The 24,983-nt window shown below is 39.1% G+C and overlaps 1 protein-coding gene across 6 annotated transcripts in view; it reads right to left on the bottom strand.

Moving 5' to 3' along the window:
• Positions 1-24,983, bottom strand: part of BICC1 (BicC family RNA binding protein 1) — a 305,047-nt gene that overhangs the window by 33,306 nt on the left and 246,758 nt on the right. For all 6 annotated transcript variants that reach the window (XM_032608321.1, XM_032608323.1, XM_032608322.1 and 3 more), the window contains 11 exons: positions 17,238-17,317; positions 15,332-15,490; positions 14,007-14,060; positions 13,371-13,565; positions 12,892-13,143; positions 10,419-10,550; positions 7,626-7,812; positions 5,619-5,780; positions 4,820-5,016; positions 4,567-4,699; positions 3,875-4,031 (listed from right to left, as the gene is read on the bottom strand). In XM_032608321.1, the coding sequence (XP_032464212.1) occupies positions 3,875-4,031; positions 4,567-4,699; positions 4,820-5,016; positions 5,619-5,780; positions 7,626-7,812; positions 10,419-10,550; positions 12,892-13,143; positions 13,371-13,565; positions 14,007-14,060; positions 15,332-15,490; positions 17,238-17,317 (1,708 nt within the window). The remainder of the gene's footprint in view (positions 1-3,874; positions 4,032-4,566; positions 4,700-4,819; positions 5,017-5,618; positions 5,781-7,625; positions 7,813-10,418; positions 10,551-12,891; positions 13,144-13,370; positions 13,566-14,006; positions 14,061-15,331; positions 15,491-17,237; positions 17,318-24,983) is intronic.

Here is a 24,983-nt window from a genome sequence, read left to right as displayed (position 1 = left end):
TGATCCTATTTGACCAAGTGTTTTTAAACCTTTTGATACTCTTGACAAACTTCCCCCAAATCAAATCCCAAATGAAATCTTTCTGACCTCAAACTAACTTTGAGATTTTCCAGAGGGCTCCTGGGACACATCTCAAAAGATTTGTTCCCTCTTCTTATAAAAGGAGAGATCTTAAACTCATCAGGCTTCTTTGATGTGTTAAATTACATGCGAAGTATTGTCAAATAAAAGTAACACTAAGTCCTCTCCATTTTGTATTTGTATAGGTATATAAGTGTTCCAGAGCTGTGTGAAATTCCTAGAGATGTGATATGTCCAGGTATAGTGTTATGTCATAATTAATATTAACGTAAACTGGTGTATATCACAGAAATAACTACATTTCTTTATCAAATGAAATCTCATCAGATCTTGAACAATGGGCATTTTTAAGTCGTTGTCATTTACAGAGACTTACTGTCTTAGATGCTTCTGCAAAAGTGTTCTTACAAAAATGCTTCATCTTCAAGGAGATTCATGGAAAGGATTTTAACAAGTGCATGTTTCTGATAACATAAAGGTCATAAAACTGAAGTGGATTCAAGCAGAACAAATATCAATTATTGTACATGGGACTAAATGAACTGAGGAGGAGAATGAGTATAATTTTTTAATGATTTTTTTTGTTTGAAAAATTGCTAGATCCTTAATGTTTTGTTTTTCCAGATTTAAGGAAACCTCTTTTCCTAAGTTATCGACGACTTACACCAATTTGGTAAAGTATACCTTTGTAAACAAAGACGAAACATTTACTTTTCTCCCTACCTGATCCCTCCAGAAACTCTTTGGAAACTCTTCTGTATTCTTTGCACAGCAATACAGTTAGTTATTTGCAAAGGTCAATAAGAATCTGTTCTCCTTGTAACAGAACACATTGGAAACATTGGCTATATTACCAAAGCTTTGACTGAAATGTCATATTTGAGAGAGACGTACACAGACTCAGATATGATCTGACAGCTTTAAGGAACTAAGGTTAACTTAACAAAGCCAATAAAGCCCCTTGAAAAAAATTGGCCTGGTACTCTGATTACAGGGTTCCTGGCAGCCTTACCCAGTGAGTAAGGAAGGTCATTTCCTGACAGGCCCAGGAACCTCAGGTTATTTTGGGGACCTTATGAAGAGACGAATTCACCCAAACTATAGGTACTGTAGGTAAGATCTGATGGCGAGTCCTTGGCTTGGCTTTCTGGCCTCAGAGGCCTTTAAGAGTTCAATCTGAGATTCCTTATGAAAAGTTCCTGCAAAGCAGTTTTAAAAAGTACTCATACAATACAATCACTATTCTTGCTGCACTTATGTAAATAATCAAGCCAATTTTAAAGCAAACAAATTACTTTAACTGCAATTATCTTTTGTTTAAAAAAAATGGAAGTAACTGTAGAGAGAAAAATGTTTGTACTTTTGTAGATATTAGATTCTAGTGCTATTAATTTTGAGGTTTTTTTTATATTCCTGTAAACTGGACTGGATCCTGAATTCTTCTAGTTCCCTTCAAATAACTAGCCACAATTCTCCAAACTTATGTTTCCAATTTTCTCCCACCCTTCTGATTTGGAATCACTAAGAACAAAGACGGTCCTTGAGTCTCCTTGGAAGGGACTATACCAGATCCTCTTCACTACTTAAGATGGCAGCCAAACTTCAGAGACTTAGGTACACATCTCACAGCTGAAGAAGTCGCCACCTGACATCTGGTCCTGTACACCAGCTGGAGACCTCAAAATCAAACTGGCTAGTTGGAGAAGTAGCTGACACTGAGGTAGACTGCTTCCTCCTGACACCCCAGATCAAGACTTCACACTTTAATTAAATATAACCTTTTTCTTCTCTTTTTCTTTCCTTTGCTCTGTCTGGCATTGATCCAGAAAGATAATACAGTCATCTGAATCTCTCAGGCCATTGCTAAGGGAGGTAACCTCTGTAATTTAGAACTTTTTATTTCAGGTTAGGAGATTTACTTCCCAAATGCACTGAAAACTTAAATGACTCATGGCTTGAATGGGCAAATGCAACAATCCCTGCAAATGAATCCATGAACAGCACCACTTTAGTGGGAGTGGTTTGTGCCCCAACAGTATTTATCTTTGTCTGTGGTGGTTATCATTCTCTTCCGGCATATGGGTGCCTAGTTGGCAGGCGCATAACAGGGCAATGCCTCTTGAGTTATCTAACTGTGCCCCTAACTATTTACAAACAAACTGAGACACTTCATTGGACAACTCCCCTGAATTTATACTGCAGAGTTAGAAAAGTCCAGGAGGCTTTCATGGTTCAGGATTCACATTCCATAGCAGGGCCCTACTCCCAGGGTTAAGAGTAAATGTAAATGAAACTATAATCAGGAATCTCTCCTTAACTCTTGACAATACTGCAAAATCTACCAAGACAGTGCCCAACAGAATTCCTTAGATTCTCTGGCCAAAGTTGTTCTTTTTTTTTTTTTGCACGGGCCTCTCACTGTTGTGGCCTCTCCCGTTGTGGGGCACAGGCTCCGGACACACAGGCTCAGCGGCCATGGCTCACGGGCCCAGCCGCTCTGCAGCATGTGGGATCTTCCCAGACTGGGGCATGAACCCGTGTCCCCTGCGTCGGCAGGCGGACTCTCAACCACTGCGCCACCAGGGAAGCCCCCAAAATTGTTCTTAATAATAGAACAGCCTTTGATTATCTTTTAGCTGAACAAGGGAGTGTCTGTGCTGTGGCCAACACTACATGCTGAACCTGGATTAACATTCTGGGCAAGTGGAAACTCAGTTAACTAAAATCACTGAGCAAGCTACTTGGCTTAAAAAAATGACTCCTTCCGCAGGGTCTTTCTTTGACTTATTTGATTTTGATTGGTTTGGGTCTGGGGGACTATGGCTCCGAACTGCCCTCCAAACATTGTAAATTATTCTACTTATAACAGTCATAGTAGTCTCCCTGGTGCATTGAATTCTCTCAAAAGCTTTAAATGTATGTTTGCAGCCACTAACCACTGAGCAAATGACCTCCCTAAAACTGGAATGCCAGAAAAGAAAGGAAGAAAATGACTGACTAAAACAATTGTGAGCCTGAAGTCATGACCTGTGAACAGCACAGAGATTCGATAGCAAAAAAAAGAATCATGACCTGTGAACACCACAGAGAGGATCAGTAAAAGCTATAAGAACTAAACTATAGAGAGGTAGCTGAGAGTGGTGCTAATGCCTTAAATTTTCATCACATCTCTCACTTGGGCTGAAAGTCTGATCAAAAGGAGAGAATTGTGAAAAAAGGGACAACAGGCCCAAAATGGAGTCACTTGTACTATGCCCCATATCCGCAAACCAAGACCTGATACCTAACCTAACTGCAGTTTCAGCCTCTCCTAGCAATGTAATCTTAACCAGTCCTGTCTGGAATTTCCTAGCCAACACTAGTGAGGTAACCCACCTGATAGACCCCTGCCTTCTCCCAAAGGAAGGTGACCTTGCCTGAAATAATCCTTTCTTTATGATTTCCTTGTCCCGCACCCTTTCTGCCTTTAAAAACCTCTTCTTTCTGCAGCTCTTTGGAGCTCCTTTCTATTTGCTAAATGGGATGCTGCCAATTCATGAATTGTTGAATAAAGTCAATTTGATCTTTACATTTACTCACCTGAATTTTGTTTTATAACAAGGGTGAAAGTTATCAGATACTATTTTTAATGAAATTTTTAAAAGTAAAAAGAGAAGGTAATCATAAAGAGAAATGAAAAACCCATGGATAACGTCAAATGCACTTGAACCAAAGAGCACTAACTATTGAGTTTAACACAAATCCAGCCTGTTATACACTTTCTTTCAAAGGATTTTAAAATTAAAATACATACTGTAAGTGTGAGTTTTTTGTGCCCTGCAATAGTTCTACTGTCTGCCTCTTGGCACAGGAAACTTTGGAGGGACCCATCATCTGTTTCAAGTCACCAGCATTTCCAGAATGGGAAGGACTTCGGGGCATGCCTACTTCAACAAAAGCATCATTACAACCTGCAGAAGAAGAGAGAAAAAAGCAAAAATCCAGACATCATCTTACTATCAACAGTCACCTGCAATGGAAACAAATCAGAATCCAATTCTATGGAGACAAAAGCATAACAGCTTTCAGCTACAGAGCAGATGCCTTAAATTCAGCCTACCTCAAAAACTCATGATGAAATTGGAAGACCCTCATGTTTCTTTAAAGATTGTTAAGGATGAAGGTGTTATTAAAAGAAATACTCGGGAAAAAATTACAGACACACACACACACACACACACTTAGTAAGTTAATGCTTTCCTGCTGCACAATTACATTCACTTTAATTTCGGAAGGGCCAATGTAATGGGAAAGTGGTTCTTTCTATGGCAAAGTGCTCTTTCACCATGTTCTTTGGAATTTCATTCAAGATACTGTCTCTCTGCAGTCTTGAGGCAGGCTGAATCATGACTAGTTAGCAAAACCCACTCCAAATCACTGCACAGACTTTCTACAATCCCCTTTATCCAATCAACAGAGCAGGCTCAAGTTCAGAAGGAAAGATACCTTCTGCAGGGTTTGATTTGGGAGATGCCTGCTCAGATGCAGTTGTTTGTCTGGATGGATCACCATGATTCGCACTCAGCACTTTTTCTCCAAGTGATGAAGTGGATATTGCACCATATTTTATATTCGGAGACTGAAATAATAATAGAAAACAACACAGAGATATGGTCACAATTCTAAAATTCATCGCGTTACCAGTGGCTTATCTCTTACAAACAGCATAGATCACATGATTCTTGCCGAAGGGCATTACCTGTGTGTGTCCGTTTAACGAAGCAGAGATTTTTTTGCTTTCTGTCTGCATACTGTTGATATGGACATCAACAGGAGTCAAGCCAGGAGGGGGAGATGGAGCTGTGTGCCCGTAGGTGGGCACTCCAGACAACAAAATATTGGTTAATGTGGCTTGGGCAGTAGATGGAATCATAAGGTGTGGTATAGCAGAAAAACCTACAACAGCATTTCATGAAGACAGACATTAGACAGGAATAAACTCAGAATCAAGAAGCATTATTTTATTATTTTCAGTAACAACAAAAAAAGTCATTTTTGTTGCTGCAAACTGAGAATTCAATTTTGATACCTCTCTGTTAACAGGTTTAACACGTTACTATAAAAACATAGAAGAAGTATTAAAATGGAACAACATTTTAGAGAGTATTTAGTCCAAGCTCTTCACTGTACAAATGAGGAAACTAGCTAGATTTAGCATGTACATATGACTACCAAGCAAACTTGTCAAACTAGAACGTGCATTTCCTAATTACCAGGTCAGTGACCCTCGTGCACTTTTGCCACTGCTCCCTGCACACCATGCCCTTTTTCCTGATCTGCTTGTCACGTTTGAAGATTACATATTACTTTTATGAAAATCTCACTGCTTTATTATGCTTCGTTTTAGCTGATTTACACTTTGGAGAATTTGTTTGGCTGAAGTATTCTTTGAACTATATAGTTCTTCCCTACGGAAACGGAACCACTAGTAAATTTTACTGAAAAACTGATTAATACCTAAGAATACACACCTTTGATTGTACTTAAATAATACTGACCTGTGGCACTTGAAGTACTAGCAAGTGGAGGTGCCCACAATGTGGGGCTAGGGGTACCAGAACTCGGACTTTGCAAAGGACTGACTGAGCTATTAAGAGCATTCAAAAGTGAGTTCGGGGTTGTCGAAGTATTGAGAGATAAGGCAGTGGGTCCCAAAAGACCTGTAATGAATGAACGTAAAGTCAATACACATAAACTCAAGATTTAAAAATACAGATGGCATCAATACTGCCATTTGGAATGCACATCCATATAGTCTGATATTTTCCAAATATAAGATATGAGTGACAGATTACCTTCTTTCAAATATTCACATGAAATACTGCATGATACAACTCCAGCACAGGACACCGCTTGCCCACAAACAGAAATGGAAGACAGATATGCCCAGACCAGGACAGTAGTCAGGGGCCTAGAGCACCCATCAGTTGCTTCATAATCACTTCAACTAGCCAGGATGAACAAAACTGTGCTCACGTGGAGACCCATTTTGTATTTCTCTGCCTAATTCACTTGTCACCTCCTTCCAAACAAACTCTTTTTAAACCACTTGCAAATAGCAGTAAGTAGGGGGACGTTTTCCTGCAACAGAATATCTCCCTTCGGTCCATTTGCAGAGGCTGGCCCACCTGGAACCGTTTTCATACCATGTATGACTGTCCATACATGACGTTTTTGGGTCCATCTCAATGCGTATGAAGACTTTTCTCAGAAAAAAGAATTGTTTTTCTGCTTTTTCCTTGTTTTAAGGATTTAATCTTTGATTTAGTAATGAAATTTCCCTTCGGGCATTTCAAATATGTTCTAAAGTGAAATGTGAGTTTGTATAAATAAGTTCCCAGGAATACTTAAAGCATTAAGTATTAGAGGCTAGAGATAGCCATGAAAACATCTTAAAATTAAATCACTGTGATCTTTGCTCACTTTTTTTCTCTCTAGTGCAGGAAGAACTCAGTTCCTGCTAAGTTGCCTGATTGGCATTTCCTGACTCACATGCATTGCGGTGTTATTACAACTCTGTTCAGAATCTCCAGTGGAAGGGACAACTTTGGGAGATTAGGGGCCAAGGAGGAAAATCTGTCTTTACTTGTAATGGTGTCTGGGCAGGGATACTTGGAATCTTAATCATATTATAACCATATCACATTTTTAAAAAGCAAGAATAGCTATTAAAAATTTGAAAAACTGCTGAGAGTATTTTTTTCTGTCTCAACACTGAACTTGGTAGAATGATCTGCGAGGGTTATTGCATTAACTTTTTATATAATGGCTACTGAAAAATGTGCAAAAAGTAGTGAACCTAGAATAACTGTAACATAGCAATGAACTTCATCCTACAAGATGGGAATCCGTAAATGAGGCAATACATATCACACCATGCCTATTAAGTGGCTCACCCTGCTTTCTTAAAGAACTAAAGCACCAAGATGATGTTGTTCTTTCATCTTTCTCTTCTTCACCTTAGATATAAATGCAGGTTGGTTTGTTTCCCATGGTGGCCGCAGGCTAGATCTCCTTTGTGTTTGGGCAAGGCAGGCCTAACCACTAGGACTGAGGGTTCTGCTTCCTTTCTCCTCCCTCCTCCCCATCCCTCATGCAGGTCTGCAATTACTTTTTGAAAAGCAAACTGGATAATCTTTATCTCTAGGGACTAGGGGCAATATTGCAAATGCAAGAGAGAACAAACACATAAATTATAGTCAGCCGGCTCACTTCACTCTCGATGGCATTCTTAATTTAGAAGAACAAACACAGCCACCGAAAATACAACAGCCAGACCTTGATTACTTATGCCAAAATAAAAAGAATCTAGGAAACAGAAATCTATAGAGTTTAACAAAAAAATCAAAATGGATTGATTCGAGTTTTGTTGCTTTTCACCTGATCATAGGGCCTGAAGAGGAAAAAAACAGCCTTTAAAATGTAGCCCCAAACAGTAGAAAGAAAGGAAACTGGATAAGCAATCCCCCAGAGGCTGAGAAGGGCTATAATAATAAATTTTATACCTAGTCCAGTGAGTCCGAGGCCTGCGGAAGCTAAGATATCCAGGCTGGGACATGCCAGGCCGGCAGGGCATGATGCTGGGGATGGACTGGTTGCTATGGTAACCCCACTGCTTTCAAGTCCGAGGAGACATTTCCTTGCTTCATACATATTTAACGCATTTCGCTCAACACTTTTCACAATCACAGACTATGAAAACACATAATGAGAAAGAAAAAAGTGACATGCAAGTAGTCTACAATGAATTGGGGAGGGGGCTGAGAAATGAATATGGTAATAAGAATTCCACTCAGGGAATGGATGAATGATGCTTTAAAATCAACTGCAAATTCTAACCACGTACTTCCTAAGTTTACTCCTTTTGGTAAAACCATAAAATGTTAGTTACCATTTACTGGGTGTGTCCTGTGTCCCAGGCACTGTGATTAAAGCTGCACATATATTCTAATTCCTGCAAAACCTCATGGGGTGGAATTATTATTCATGTTCAGTGAGGACAAGGGCCTTACCCAAGGTCACAGCACAGCTGTGGAGGAACAGCTAGAGGACTGGAACTTGGGTCCTTCTGTCTCTACAGCCCATTCTCGTTTATATCCTATTGTCTCTACATTAAAGCTTTCCCCCCTTTATCTCATCGTTACAAAACAAATCAAACAAGTCACCATATACAGACTGCATAATAATAGTCACTTACATTTGACATTTACAGTCTACTAGTTAACTAATGGACCTTGAGGTACCACTCTTCCTCATTGATGACATATTTGTGGCAAAGCTTATAGTAAAATAAATTTCCAAACAATAAATCTTCTTTTATTCTTCAATGGACTCATCTGGAAAATTGGAAATGTGAACCCAAGGGGGAAAGCCTCCAGTGGACAATAAAGAAAATGTGTGGCTGAGACAGCAGTTAAAGTAGTAGTCAGCCTCGGGGCCTGTGAGGCATAATTAAACAGCCCTGGGATGCTGCAAGGCTGCAGAGTTCTCACTTAAAATCTCTTTTCCCCTGACCTCTGCTCACTTCTTGCTCAACTCCAGAAATCTTCCTGTGCCTGTCCATCTTTACACGCAAAGTCTCTTCTGACTGTATCATTTCCTTCTGGTACGTACAGTGACTCTAGTCAACTCAAGTTAGTAAAGTACGAAGCTTCCCAATACATAAAATTAATGTTCTATTCTCTAACTTTAAGCTCAATATATCAAGTTCATTTAGAATCAATCCTATCTTCTCCTTTAAAGTTTTCTTTTGAAGAACGCATGATTCTTTTTCTTACGTTGGACACTAAATACCACATTATTTACATACAGACAAAATTGTATATAGTAATACATGTTATACATATACCATATGCATATGTGCATATATGATAAAATTCAGTTTAGAAATTTTAAAAATGGAAGGCACAACTGTTTGGTGTTTTACCTACTATAATTAAAAATATACATAAATGTTATCATTTAGTACATGTTATTATGCAACTTGCTTTTTTGGGTCTTTGTTGCTGTGCACGGGCTTTCTCTAGTTGCAGTGAGCGGGGGTTACTCTTCGTTGCAGTGCGTGGGCTTCTCACTGCGGTGGCTTCTCTTGTTGCAGAGCACGGGCTCTAGGCATGTGGGCTTCAGTAGTTGTGCCTCGTGGGCTCTAGAGCGCAGGCTCAGTAGTTGTGGCGCACGGGCTTAGCTGCTCCACGGCATGTGGGATCTTCCCAGACCAGGGCTCAAACCTGTGTCCCCTGCATTGGCAGGCAGACTCTTAACCACTGTACCACCAGGGAAGTCCACAACTTGCTTTTTTTATTCAACACCATTCTTGTCCTTTGGCTTCTGATACAAAGGTTTCTTCGGCATGTATAAGTAGAAGTAGCATCACTGAGGGTAGGGTATCCGTGTTTTCAGTGTGAGCAGATGATCACAAGTTGCTTTTCAAAGTGGTTGTATCAACTTACATGCTTTAATGTAGGAACACTCCTCTTTCCTCAAACTCTCACTAGCACTTAATAACGCCAGAATTATCCCATTAAACTTTGCAGCATCTTAGAGGAGAAGTTCCAAGAAGGGTGAACTGGAGATACTTCATTATTTAAAGTATATATGACAGGGCTTCCCTGGTGGCGCAGTGGTTGCGAGTCTGCCTGCCGATGCAGGGGACACGGGTTCATGCCCCGGTCTGGGAAGATCCCACATGCCGCGGAGCAGCTGGGCCCGTGAGCCGTGGCCGCTGAGCCTGCGCGGCCGGAGCCTGTGCTCCGCAACGGGAGAGGCCACAACAGTGAGAGGCCCGCGTACCGCAAAAAAAAACCCCAGAACCAAAAACAAACAATAACGTGTATATGACAGACAATGGCGCCTATTCTTTAAATCTCCAGGGCTAGCACAGTGGCTCACAATTAGTAAGTAAACTAAGTATTTTTTTAATTGCCTTGGATGTGTACACATACACATATGCACATAACACAACACTTATTTAGCCTTACCAACTCTCCAGCAAGTTAGTAACGTTTAAAGTTACCAGATTGCAAATTAGTAAGAAAATGTTTTCTCTTTCCTTCCCATATATGTAATTTAAATGATGGTTACAAATGGACTCCAAAAACCAACATATATATTAAAAAAAAAGATCAATAATGAATGCTGTTACAAATTTATATAAAATAACTAAATATATAACGATGTATATTATTATTATATAGAATATTTAGTTCCATGTATATGCAAATACACATTTATATGAAAATAACACTATACAGAACGTGAGGTGATACATGGTTCTCTTTGGGCCCAGACTCTGAACCAACCTTGCTCGGCTGTTTTGGCTTTGGTTTAATACTGATGAAGACGTCGAGCTGTTCCATCAACTGAGCAATGAACTGTGGATCAACTTCGATTTCTTCCTTCATATCAAACATTAGCACAAGAGGAAGACAACCCTAGGAAATGTCACAACGGAAAGGGTGAGAGGTAAAAAAGTTACTCATTTAAACATCCAGTAATTTAACATGCCTACAGATAATACAATCTTTTATAGATTTAAAGAGTAAACCAAAGTATTAAAGCTAAATTATATACCTTCACATAGCTTAGAAGGCTGCTGTGCAAATAATGTTGAGGGGTAGAAACTATTTTTTGGATGACAAAAACATGTGTCTTACGTTTATTTTTGGCCCTGAATTCTTTATCTACTCTCCACCTTGGAAAATTCCTCCATTTTCTGACTTCAGTTTTGTTAGTGACACCAGGAACTAGATTCTCAGCCACATCAAGGATACTAATCTTGTGCCCTGGCTCAAAAATTTACAGTGGAGGCTTTTTATTGTCTTCTGAATGAAATCTAAACATGTATCAGCCTTTAAAAATCTCCACATTTCAGCTTGGCTTTGCTGGTGCAATCACAGGTTTATGTGTACATGTCTGCCCCTTCCTCCAGGCTAGACCAGCCTCTTGACTATCTTTTAAACAGGTTCTGACATTGGTATCAACTCATCAAAAGGCTTCTTTGCCAACCCAATTCCTACTTCTCTTCTGACACAGCTCAAACCTTACCTCCTTCCTGGAGTAAAATGCTACTATCACCCCTTCTTTTCACTATCTCACTCTTTAGCATGGCAGAGTTTAGCACTTTTTTTCTCTGATGTTGTCTTCCTGGCCCCTAATCTACTTAGTACAGGAACCAGATCCCATACATTTTTACGATGTACAGCTTGATGGATTTGTACATAATTATCAGAAGAAATTACCATCAAACGTACTAGAATTAAAATGAAATCACCAAGTTCCATTTCTCGTCTGGATAAGTGATGTTTGTAAGGACACTGCTATAAAAAAATGGTGATGGTATTTATTTATTTTATTTTATTTTATTTATTTATTTTTGAGGTACACGGGCCTCTCACTGTTGTGGCCTCTCCCATTGCGGAGCACAGGCTCCGGACGCACTGGCTCAGTGGCCATGGTTCACGGGCCCAGCCGCTCTGCGGCACCATGGGATCTTCCTGGACCGGGGCACGAACCCGTGTCCCCTGCATTGGCAGGTGGACTCTCAACCACTGCACCATCAGGGAAGCCCGGTGATGGTATTTAAAATGTAAGTTAAAGCCATTTAATTTATCGCTCCCTCATGTCTTTCAGTATGGTTTAATAATATGTCTCACTGCACACCTGTATTTTTGGCAGGTGTGATCAAAGTATGAATATGAATTCATAACTGTGCTGATGGCTTGAAAAGTTTACTAACTCAAAATAATATCTAAAGAACTTGAAAAGCACAGTAAAGAAAATATGAAGAGAAATCATAATAATCTTTGAATACAAATATGCTCTCTAACTAGCCATATATTAAAAGTAGCCTAAGTAAGCCTGGCTTTTAAGAAAATTAAAAATTAATTCTTAAAATTATATATTATAATCCTTAATGATTATAACAAGTTCTCATCTGTCAGAGGAATGGAATCAACAATACAAATCTGGATCTTCTGAAAGTTTCTCAAGAACAGATTCTACAAGTTAATAACAGCAAATGTCACACCTGAAGCTTATGGACTCAAATGTCACTAAAGGTCTAGCCTGAACAGGAGAATATAATGGTGTTTTTAATAAGAATACTTGTGAGTCCACCATATTTCAGTCCATTTTGTTACTATACATCAATCTACACACTGGGTTTTTTAATGAATATAGGAAGGGTAGAAATATTGAAAATTATACACTGGAAGCAGTAGTAAGTTATATAACTGTTATTTTTCTTCAATGCATGACACTCAAATTCATGGCTTAAACAGCATTTTTAAAATTTTATCAGAGATTTATGAAATGTTCAAATGTTTCATGCTACCAAAATTTACATCTTTGAGGGTAAAATTTTCAATGTGTTAACTTTTCTGTTTAAACAGAAGACTTTTTTGGCAAACGCAAACTAATACTACACATTAAATAAAAATAACCATCTTCAAACTAATATTACATGTCAAATAAAAATAAGCACCTTCCACAAAATACAGCCAGTTATCTCAATGTAACCTCTTCTGTTGCTTAGTGTAAGTTAAAAAAATACTAAAAGGAAATTACTCACCTATCTATTGAAATTAAGTCTGTGAGGCACTATGTACCTTATTCTTTTATTTCCTTTTACCAAGTAAGTTGCTTATTTGACCAGGATTTCAAAGTGCTTCCATAAATACCACGTTGGTACAGTACGGGCAGCCACAAACACTGTACCCAAAGAGGTAAAAAAAAAAAAAAAAAAAATCGTACCATTAACTTCAGTAAACCTACCATGAGATATTGCCTTGCAAGACAGACAGACTCAATGGTGCCCTGGAGGTAGACGGTGGATTTCTTTTGTGGATTACTGGGATCGGGAAAGTGGATCTGAGCACCCGTTCTCTGCATGATATGTTTGATGTTGCTTCCATTCCGACCCATCATAAAGAGATGATGCTGAGCTGCGATATCTAGTTGCGTGCTCACGGGGATAGCTGACGCCAAGCTCCCGGCGAGATGTTCCAACAGCATGGCAGTTCCTTCCTAGAAGAAAAGGGTGGGAAAGAAGTAGGCCTATACAGTAACTGTCCACGTTGAAGGGAAAGATTCTACTGCACTTCTGACAGCTATGGAAAAACTCAACACATTCTAAGAACCAGAATGTACTATGAGAAAAAATTCTGGAAAACAAATTACTTTTAAAATCCTTTAAAAATAAAACTTGCGTGATTTGTACACCTACAATGTTCGGAATTACCTAAACCACTTACCTTCACAGCACTTGTGTTATTCTGAGACCCTCGTACTATCACAGTAGCACCATACATTCGGGACCGCTGTTTAAATGACACTGAAATGTTGTACGTCTGTGATATGTGCTGAATAGAGGGGGAATTAGGATCGGGCACTGGTTGAAGAATTCCAGCAATCGGCAGCTCAAACATCAGCACCAAAGGAAGCAGCTCCTAAAATGAAATTACAGAACAGGGCAGATAGTTAAGTCATTGTACATTTAGAGATGTGTGTAGTTCATTCATTCTTTTCTGAAGATGGAATTTTAAAACATAATGCTTTTATTACAGCCACAAGCTTGGGTAGACTATATAAAGTTTTTTAAATGAAAGGAGCCTTTTGTGAAACCTGAGAGTTTGTAACTTAAGCTGCCTGTGGCATTTTTCCTCAGGCGTTTTTTTGATCATTTCAAAATCATCAGAGAAATCAAGCCCGATAAAATCCAGAACGTCTCTAAGAAACACCTCTGATATATTAATACAATTTCTGTCACTATTTCCTACATGTTGAACATACGATTTGGTTATAGATTGATAAATTATGGTATTTTTATTGCCTTATGATGCAGACATCGCTGACATTGATTTACAGTACTAAAGGTAATAAACAGTTACCCGAATTCTAACTCGGGCCGATTCTACTCCTGCCGGTTGTCCTGCTATAGATACCTGCAAAAAAAGAAAACACAGAGTTAGATTTATTGTACTTGAACCCACATCTGCTTTCCCAGTTATCTACACCCTCACTACTCAAAGTGTCGTCCAGGATAAAACAGCATCGCCTATCTGGGAGTTTGTTAAAGATGAGGGATCTCAGGCACCAACCCAGAGCTACTTAATCAGAATCTGGATTTTAACAAGCTCTGGTGATGTGTGTCAACCGAACAACGTCACCTCCTGGACTTAGCTAAAACCTCCCAGCCCCCATGAGCCCATCCTGCCCTCTTCACAATTTCTCGTGTTCACTGCATTTTCTCCCTTTTTATAAAAACTCTCTGAATACGAGATGTGCAATGATAGTGCCGCACTAAGTTCTCAAAATAATGAACTACTTCCATGCTAGTTGGCAAAAAAAACTGCTGCTCCAACAGCCCTCTCCTGGGATCTCCTGGGCTTTCCTATGATCCATCAACTAAAGAATTACTCTTGGCGTTAGGGCAAGGGAGTGGGGCTCCAGGACAGTACTCTCTCATGGGCCATGCCCATGCCATATCAGCCATCAAATATTTTGATTACTGCTCTTGCTTTTCACCATGGCTTCCTATCTAGTTCTTTATGTATGTGTCCCACTGTCACCATTAGTCCCCACAGAGAAAAAACTATATCGTATTCATCTTTGTGGCCAACATAGTTTCTATATTGTGATTAGAGGAGACAAAACTTCCAAATAACACAAAGAACACCATCTGTTCTTCAAGTACTGACAGCGTTTTCATGTAGACAGGTGAGTTCCATTTGTTTCCAAACACAAGAATGAGAAAAAAATGTGTATAAAACAGCCATAATTCAGTCAATGTGAGGAAGTCAGACACTCATACATTGCCTCTCAGAAGGTGCTCCAGTGTAACCTGGAGGACCACCTGTGCGATGCTGCAGACAGAATCCCAGCTATCAACAGGTGCCTGGACTAGGCAAGCTTTCAGGTCCCTTCCTAACTCACATGCCTTCGGAGCCTTTCGTAGGGACTTCGTTTTATGTTGCCACGATATCCTTCCCTGTCTTCTACAAACCATTTAGAGATCAAGGATTTATGGCCCATCTACAACTCATCTCTTTAAAAAGGAAGAGCACCTTCAGTCTCCTTGGAGAGGGACATAAAATCCATACTAAATGCCATCTTCATGATTACTCTTTTGCTCTCATCTCCCAAAAAAGTTATGCATACAGAAAATTCAAGCTTTAATTTGTCCCATAAAAGTTCATGTGAAAAGACAAAGCACCTGGTTGCTTTTTTCTGCTTGATTATTCCTGTTGGAATCTGGAAAGTGGATGTGGCATCCTGTTTCTTCCATCACCTTCTTAATATTGTTGCCACCTTTGCCGATTACATGAGAATGTTCTGTATGTGAAACATCCATCTTCAAGGTGACCCGATTGCTCTACGTGGAAATAATGTATTATTACTTGATGCATGAAAACGGAAGGAACAACTCCTAAAAACCACTTTTCCCCCAAAGGAATAGGATTAACTAAAAGTGACCCAGTGGAAAATCTTACATTTCTTATTAAGATCATCTTAATCTATAAATTTTTCAATTTCTATCTATTTCTCCTTGGCTAATAAAAAAAATTTTCATTTAAAGACAGATTTGTCAGAAAAAATAGAAAGATATACTTTTTACCAAGATAATTTTTGGGACAGTAGTATTTAAGTAAAATTAGGTATAATTATAAAAAAATTACTCATTTTTCCTTTAATAGATATTATTCATGAAACAGAATTCAAATAACTAAAAACAGATGAAAATAATTACAAGTGTGAATACATGTATGTTAGTAGAAACGCTGAACAATGATAGAAAACTATTAATAACAATAAAATTCAAAATGGAATAAAAAAGTATCTACAAACATTTCACAACTTCTCTATCACTGTATGTCAAATTTTACGAAGTAAATAAATTATTCTTGCCGGTAGGAGTAAGAGTGAGGAAGATACCACAAAGTATGCATCTCTAGCAGTAAAAAGGCTTAAGAAAACCAATACGGAATGTAAGATTTGTTAGTTACATTAAAGCAAAATGTAAAATTCTAAAACATAATGTATAATTACAGTCAGACTGGAATCCATGTATTTAATTTGGGAAAATGCAGTGCTATAAAATTATAAAGACTGAGATGAAATGTTTTCTCATTCATAAAATTGATATTGAAATTCTTCAGTCCTTAAAAAGTAAAATTAAAAAGTCAAATACGACAAGATGTTGAAAATATCAATAGGTTTACATTTTCTGAATTCTTAAATTTTAGACTTATATCCATTAAATACTTTGGATTTTAAACTTAGTTCTTCTTTTAGTTTATCCTCTAAAAAGAGAAAAGAAGATATCCTTTTTTGGATGTCCTAAAATATTTAATAATTATAAGGTGAATATTTCTTAAAAATTAAACAAACAACAACAAAAAGGAACAGGAAAGGAAATAAAGAGGAAGAGATCAGAAACCATTTCAGTGAAATACCAGGTGGCAAAACATAGCGGTTAAGAGCCAGACAGCCTGGATTTGAATCCCACCTCCCCACTTTTCATCTATTGGATCCTGTGCAAATTCCCTAATATCTCTGTGCTGAAAGTTATAAGGATTAAACCAATTAATATTTGTAAAGGGTGTAGCTAAGTGCCTGGCATATAGTAAGTGATTTTGACGTGTTTATTAAAATAAATTCTCACAAACGAGTATACATTTTTACATATTTTAATTTCTCTATTGTCTCTCTCTACATATACTTGTAGAGAGACAGAATGTACAAGACAAATTGTGAAACTTCATGCCATCACACACACAGAGCTATACAGAAGATTATTCTGGTTTTCTACTGATATCATAAAGGTAAACATGCTAATTCTTGCAATCTTTATTACTTGTCCTATACTAATCCGGGTCAATATTTTTTAATATATATCTATATGGGGGGGAGAGAGAATATTATTCAATTACCCAGCATGAGAGAACCTATTCAAATTTTGAACAGAACTTTAATCCACTGTAGAATCACACGTGCTTATTTCAAAACCCACCATTACTTTCTCCTGGTTTTTCTTCTCCAAATGGTTCTTTCACAACAGCATGAAGTAGCCCTTGCAGAGACAAGGTTCTGACATCTGTGTGTCCTTAACATTCACTTACTTTTGTGTCTAAGACAGACATGATCATTTCCTTGGCTTCCTTAACATCTTCTTTCTTTCCAGAAACCTTTATATGAGGATCTATAAGAAATCAAAAACAAAGGACTCATATGAAACTCCCAGGCTCTGTTTTAAAACTGCTGTTACACTATAAGAAAAGAGATTACATAATAAATTTAATATTTGATTCATTCTAGGTGTGTTGTCACTGTAATAAAAACAGGAATATGGAAAATACCCAAACCGTGCATTTATCGATGCTTTTTTTCCTTCTGAACACTGGCTGACCTATTTAAATTTAATTGCAAAATATCATATAATTATTATTATTATTATTTTTTGCGGTACGCGGGCCTCTCACCGTTGTGGCCTCTCCCGTTGCGGAGCACAGGCTCCGGACGCACAAGCTCAGCGGCCATGGCTCACGGGCCCAGCCGCTCCGCGGCATATGGGATCTTCCCGGACCGGGGCACGAACCTGTGTCCCCCTGCATCGGCAGGCGGATTCTCAACCACTGCGCCACCAGGGAAGCCCCATATAATTATTTTTAAACGAGTAAAGAATCTATAAATTCAGTTTATTAATTCATCTCTTGCTACATTCCAGGCCCTGTTCTAAGGCTTGAAATGCAAGGACTCATTTACTCTACACCACAGTTTTGTGAGGTTGTTTACAGAGGAAACTAAGGCACAGAGCAGTTTAGTAACTTGCCCCTAACTTGCCCCAGAAAACCATTCAGGGCTTGTTTACTGTAATCCAATGTCTTCCAACTCTGGATTCATACTTTAAACCATGTGACAATTTAGAAGATATTCTTACCAATCAAGGTTAATAGAAAAAACACCTTAATCTTCATTCAGGAATATTGAATATTTATTCAGAATTAGTACTACCTGACTAAATGTCTGCTATGTCTATTGCTTATTAGTGCCAGGGAATGTTGCACAGGAAAGCATTCATTCATTCAGCAAGTATTTTCTGAACCTCTACTATGTACCAGGCACTATTCCAGGGGCTGGGGGATATGTTAGTGACAAAAAAAGACCCTTGTCTGCATGAAGCTTACAGTCTTGTGCAGGGAGGCAAAAATCAATCAAATAAATAAATGACCTAGTATATTAGAAGGTAAATATTATGACAAAAAGGAAAAGGAGAACAAGACGGAGGATCGAGAAGACCAGCTGTGGACAGGGCAGGGGCGTCAGGCCACACTGAGAAAGGAGGGCTTAAAGGACGGGAGGCAGCTGGCCAAGCTCTGATCTTCCAGGAGGAGACAGCAGAGCCAAGGCCTGCGTGGGGACGTGCCTCTTGGGTTCTCTCTTGAATCAGCTTTTCAAGTCTCCCCAACTATCTGAGTGTTTTATTACCCCACAGGTCAGCCTGACAGAGACCAAGACCATCCTGGGGGGTAAGCTGAACGTTCTATGCAATTAGCTTTAGTGAGAAAGCTGAGTAACAGAGAATGCATCATCATCTCCACCACCATCGTTAATAACGCCAAGCTTACTGACTGCTTACAACATACTGCCTTCTCTGCTGAGTACACTTCATAGACCCAGGTCAACGACAGAGTCAGCCAGTGTTTGCTGAGCAACTTTCACAATTAGCAAGCAGTTCTGCCTGAGTCCTTCTAAACCAGGACAAACTGGGATAAGAAAGTAAACTGACCTGGTGTAGATTTTATCGAACTACACGTGCATCCTCATATTGTGATTTAACCTACCCATCTCTACCTCACAGTCATCAAGGCCATGACTCATAAGATGTGATTGAAAGACAGAGGGAGGGAGAGAGACAGAGAAAGGGATGAAGGATGCGAAGAGGGAGCAAACCATTTTCTAAAGCTCCCCGTTCTTAGGACAGGATGGGGCAATCCTCGTCAACAAGAGTGCACGTGGAGCCTCAGAGTTCGGGAACGTCTGGCCTCCTGGGGAGGCCTCCCAGCATCGGGGCCTAATCGGAGATGGTGCCCTCACCTCCGGCCCCCGGCCTCTCCCCAGACTGTGTCTCCTGGTGGCTGCTCCTGCCTCAGGCACTTTTCCCTTAGTCTGTTCTTAATCCCTCTTCTGACAGTTGCCCTGTCAAAGGGATGCTGTGAAGATCAAAGACCTTAATGCTGGTTAAAACTTTCTAAAGTGTTTAAGTATCAGGTATTACGAGGCGAGGGGCTAAATAAACGTAGGGCAAAATGGCTGTCCAACCACCACAAGCTGGGAGGGCCTCCGCGCTATTGCTGCATGATGTGGAGTCCACCTGCTCCTTCAGGCGTCCTAACAGGGACCGCCTTTTCTGTGCAGGACTCTCGCCAACCTTAGCATACTTAAGTAACCAAACATTCTCTTTAATAATTCCTATTATATCCATTATGGCTCCTAGAGGCAATATTTACATCAAGAGCTGTCTACATTCAAAATTTTGGTCTCAACTCTCTTGAACTTTGAATTACTGTAGGCTCTGACATTAATGTCTACCAGAAATGCTCACTGCTGCAGTGGGAGATTAGAGCTTGGTGCTGCTGGAGTCCAGACTCACATGTCCGTTCATCAGACTCACTTGCAGCACTTACTAAAATATAGGTTCCTGGGTCTCCAGGACCCGGCAATCAGCATTTTGTTGTTTTCCCAAGTGATTCCTAAATCAAGAATAGGACACAGCAGATCAAGCCACATAAAACGTGTAACTGTAATCTCTTACGTATCAGCCAAGTATATATAACATAAAATGCTTCTATAGGAAAAAAATGTATTTTCTCACAAAATAAATTAACACTATGTATTGAGTGGTATGATAATCTGAAAACCTGTTACTTTACAGGCTGGATAATCACATTAAAATTCCTATGCATCTGTAGAGAGACAGGAAACCTCAGATCCAATTTAAGAAGGAATTTGATTTTCCACCATCTCTGCATCAAAGGAACAATAAACAAAATAAAAAGCAAAAGACTCAATTAAAATAGATGTATACATTTTATTTCAAGGTGAAACAGCACCATCTAGTGGCCAAAAATATAAACTATCGATGGACACAAAAGAGAGACACAGTAGTCACCAACAGCATCAGACTGCCTCCAGGACCCAAACCAACACTCATTTGGAAAACGGTGCTTTAAATAATCAAGTCTCGTAAGTACAGAGCAAAACATGACAAAATTCCGGTTTAGATTGCTGAAGTAGCCTGTAGTATTCATTCCCTCTTTGCTCTTGCTTAAAAGGTATCTACAGGATGTGAGTGGGCTCTTCTTCCAGGCTGAACTTAATGCGCTCATCTCAAATCCTGAAATACTGTTCTCTGCTTTCAATAAGTGCTACAGTTTACCCTTCAAGCTTGTCCATGTAGCACCACAGGGGACTAAGGTTTCATTCAGACCCATTCTGGAAATACTTGATGGAGAGATGAAAAATCAAAGTGTGAACTATATTAATAAACATAAAAACACGGGAAAGAACTGTTAGAAGATGGTGGAGAAATAAGGAAATAAGTATGCAGTCTCCTCCTCCCCAAAACAAATTGCTTTGAAGGACAACTCTGATTTGGGCATGAAAGTTTTAAGACACTGCTCTAAAAATAATATTGACTGCTGTTGAATCAACCCTCAAGCTCTCTGAACACAGGAATTGTCTTAACTGGTTTTGTAACTTCCACAGTTCAAAGTAAGTAGTAGATACTCAGTAAACTGTTGTGGAATAGATTGACGGCGCCCCTATTTTTGGAGATGGCAAAATACAGAGAGAGGAGATCCAAATCTGTGGAAAGAGCTAAACCTCACAACCAAGGTGACCATATGTCCTGCACTTCCCAAAATATTCCCAGTAGTTTTAATTTCAAATCTTTGAACACCTTAATCTTCATTCAGGAATATTGAATATTTATTCAGAATTAGTACTACCTGACTAAATGTCTGCTATGTCTATTGCTTATTAGTGCCAGGGAATGTTGCACAGGAAAGCATTCACTCATTCAGCAAGTATTTTCTGAACCTCTACTATGTACCAGGCACTATGTACCAGGCACTCAAAGATTTCAGTACCTCTATAAAAATACAGAGAACTGTCAGATATTCATCCGGATTTTGGGTTTTTAGATTCCTGTCCCATCAACCTGCTCTCATCTCTCTGGTGTCATCCTATGAAGACCAGACAGTGATCCAACCTTCAATAAGTAATATGAAGCTGTACAGACATGGGTATGATATGGGTATTTTATATGTGTACCCTGCAAAAGTTAGCTAAACCTTTGGGCGAAAAGAGATTTTTTTATGACTCCATGTGGAAATTCATAAGGACTTGGTAAGGCAACAAATGTTTTCATAAGAACATGCTAAAAACCGTATTGTCAGAAAGATAAATATTTCAAAGAGTTGGGATGTTTATACGAGCTTAAATTATGGTTTTAAAAGATTATCTCTTCAAACTCTGGTTTCTCCTCTTCTGGTTTTCTATCCTTGGAAACATTCCCATTCCTGGAAGCATTAGTGAATATTTTATTGTCTTTGCCTTCTCTCCTCAAGATTAAATATCCTTTCCATTTCATTCCTATCCCACAGCAAAAATCTATAGAGAATACTCACGTTAGGCATTTCATTGTATTTATTATGCTACAGAAAGTAAGATACTACTGACACATGATGAATTTAAGCCATCAATGTTTCACCAATGATCTATTTGTAAGTACTTTCCTGCCTCAGAAAAGTTCAAAGCAATGCTTTCATTCTCAGCATGCTCTCTTGGAGAGAGAAAATAATAGAAAACCCCTTGTTTGACTAAACTCACTCCTCCCACCCTCAACACCCCAAAATAAAAGACATCATATTAAAATTGGTTTTTTTGTTTATGGGGAAAAGTTCCGTATCATGGCCTAAAATCAGGATGGCTTTTGGTACATTTATGCATATAAACAAAAGTGTCAAACTGGCCTTAAATCCATAAGAAGAGACCACTGGACAGAATTCACTTTCTCCTGGCTTGGAACTCTTTTCACTTTTATTTCATGTTCTTCCTATAGAGTCTTAGCCTTTAAACCTGTCTAACCAAGGACACTGGCTGGGGCCAGGTCTGTCAACACTGTTAGGAGTGGTCAGTGTTGACAGGCAGAGAATTTCAACTTCCTCCGAAATTCCCTCCAACCACTGGGACTATATCCTCCGCTGGCAAGTAGTATGGCCAAATGTTTTATGTAAGGAAGACTCTGGCTTTAGAGTAGGAATTCTGTTGAACAGCCAATATACATCGTCTCGGAAAAATCCCCACTCATCTCAAGGGCACTGGCTGACTTGGATCACATAGGGAGATGCTAGGAAAAGAGAGCAGATACCACAGCGAAGGGATTAAGTTTCAATATCTTCTACCTAGGCTACAGATTACCTTCATGTTGTGGGGAGAATACGTGGATTCTACTTCCATGATACTAAGCTCTGAATTCCGATTCAGCATAAACAAGCTTTGTTACCCTGGAAAGATCACTGAATCTCTGGAGTATACCTTCTTCCAAAAAAAAAAAAAAAAAAAAAAAATGAGGGAGTTTGATCAGATCATTTTTACAGTCTTATAAATCTGAATTTCTTTGGTGTAAAGCAGTACTATCGGGTTCTTAACTAAAACTAACCTCATAAACAGGTGTATTTTCCCATTTTTTTGGTATCTCATGAAGTGGCTCACACCGTCTAAAATGTTTCCAAGAACCTGAAGATGCAGGGAGCCACAAAAATGTGTCTGAAATTGCAACCTGCTTCTAAGTGGAGGAAGATGAGCTTCACAGACGGCAGCTCGGGCTTTCCTTTTGTTCGGTGCACCCTAGGAATGTGGAAGTGTGTATCAAAGCAGGTGAAATTCAGTGCTCACCCCCACTGCCACCTTCTGCAGAAGGTGCTTGTAGGCATATAAGAAAGGCAGTGACGACCACAGAGGGAGATGGGATTCTACCTCAAACCCTACGGAGCCATGTCACCATTCAAAGTTAGACCCCATCCAATACGTCTGCTATTTTGATCACTTTTCCTTTAGGCTGGAAAGTCGCTTTGCTGATCAGCGAAAGTGAACTAAACTTGCAGTCAACTGGCCACAGCCCTTATTTTTCTGTGAAATTAAAGAGTTTCCCTCTAACTTCTTGAGAAACAGGCTTTCCTTTTTAGACAAAAATGTGATACGGGTCAAATAACATAGCAATACCACTTTTTCTGAAGTAAAGGTATCTATTTTATCAAGAGATAGGGAAAACCTGAACTGACTCATTAAACCTGACTGGAAATGACTTTAAAAGAACGAAACAGAGTAACAGGAAATCAATGCACTTTAAGCTTATTTTGTAGCCAGTAATGCAGACTCCAGATTATTTCAAGGAATGCTCCTTTGACAATAAGAATTCCAATAAACTGAGTAAGGATAAAAATAAAAGAGCAAGGAGTATATTTGGACAGGGGGTGGAAAAGCCCAAGCTCTAAGTACTTAAGGCAAAATGTTGGTGAACAGCCATAACAGTCAAATATTATAACTGGGCATAAGAGGAACAAACCCGCCTGTTGCAGGCATTCTCTAAACCAACTATGCTGCTTTAGGATATGGCGTAAGCTCATCCTTATTTACCTTGTTTTAAAACAAAAAATGAATCTCTTTACTACTCAACGAGAAGAGGGATGGACAGTGAGACATGAAAAAGCCAATGTATTTTAAATTAAAAAACTTAGTTTTCACAAGAAAAAAATATTTCCACTGTACCCACCATCAGTTTATATACCATGATGCCCCTAGACAACTTCCTATCAAAATTCCATTTGGAAGAATGAAACAATACTCAACAGAGAAAGTGCATTCTGGACTTTACAGTGGCATGAATGACACAAGCAAATCAAAAGACAAGAACGTATGGCAAGTTCCTCAAGACACTTTTCAGTTCAACTATTCGGCAATGACTGGAATGAAGTGCCCTCACCACTGTGGTAATGAGCACTTCAAGCAAGTTCTTGCTGAACACAAGGAAGGGTGTGTTCACATACCAAGATGGACCATATGGACTCTTTATCAAGCTGGTAGGAAAGAGCTATCAGCCTGAGAAGATCCAAAGCTAGCTAGAAGATATACAAGAGCTTTTGCGGATGAAATACCAGCATTTCCAACAAAATCAGCAATAAAAGAATTCAAAATACAACAATAATGCTGTTATAATTGTTCTCTACTGATGTTTCAACTTTAGGAGTAAATAAGGCATAAGAGAGGAAGGTAGTATACCAGGCACCTCTTTCTTTTCTGTTAAGATTTCTGTTATGTGCTTTATCAAAGCTATTTATTTAATCAGAAAGAGAGTTTTAGGAGCTCAGTAAAAACGCAGAAATAATCTCAGAGAAAACTAACGAAATGCAAACAAAGTATAAGGCAAGCTCGAAGCATAAGAGATGAGAAAATCAAGGACAGATGTATTTGAGGAGTCTGAGCACTGGAAAGGGTTACTGACCTTGTTTTATCAACCACCTTATCTTACACAGTGTAACCTGAACTGCACGCCTAACTGCAGAGTTGCTGTTCAGGTAGAGCGAGGGAGAAAAAATCCAAAGCACAAGAGAAATCTCACTTTGGAATATGGAGGGTAAAAAAAGAAAGTTAAAAACACAAAGCCTAACTCAATTAGTTTCCTGAAGCCTTTGGCATCCGAGCTCTATACTTCAGAAGTAAGTAAGAGGACTCTGAGAAGACAGAGGAAAGGAAACTAAGTGCCAGGAAGAGATCTGGAATCGTGTGAAGCGTTGGTACATAAC

The sequence above is a fragment of the Phocoena sinus genome, chromosome 16, assembly GCF_008692025.1.
Source record: "Phocoena sinus isolate mPhoSin1 chromosome 16, mPhoSin1.pri, whole genome shotgun sequence".
Taxonomy (NCBI): domain Eukaryota; kingdom Metazoa; phylum Chordata; class Mammalia; order Artiodactyla; family Phocoenidae; genus Phocoena; species Phocoena sinus.
The sequence above is the reverse complement of the archived record's forward strand: the minus strand, read 5'-3'. Positions and strand labels throughout refer to the sequence as shown.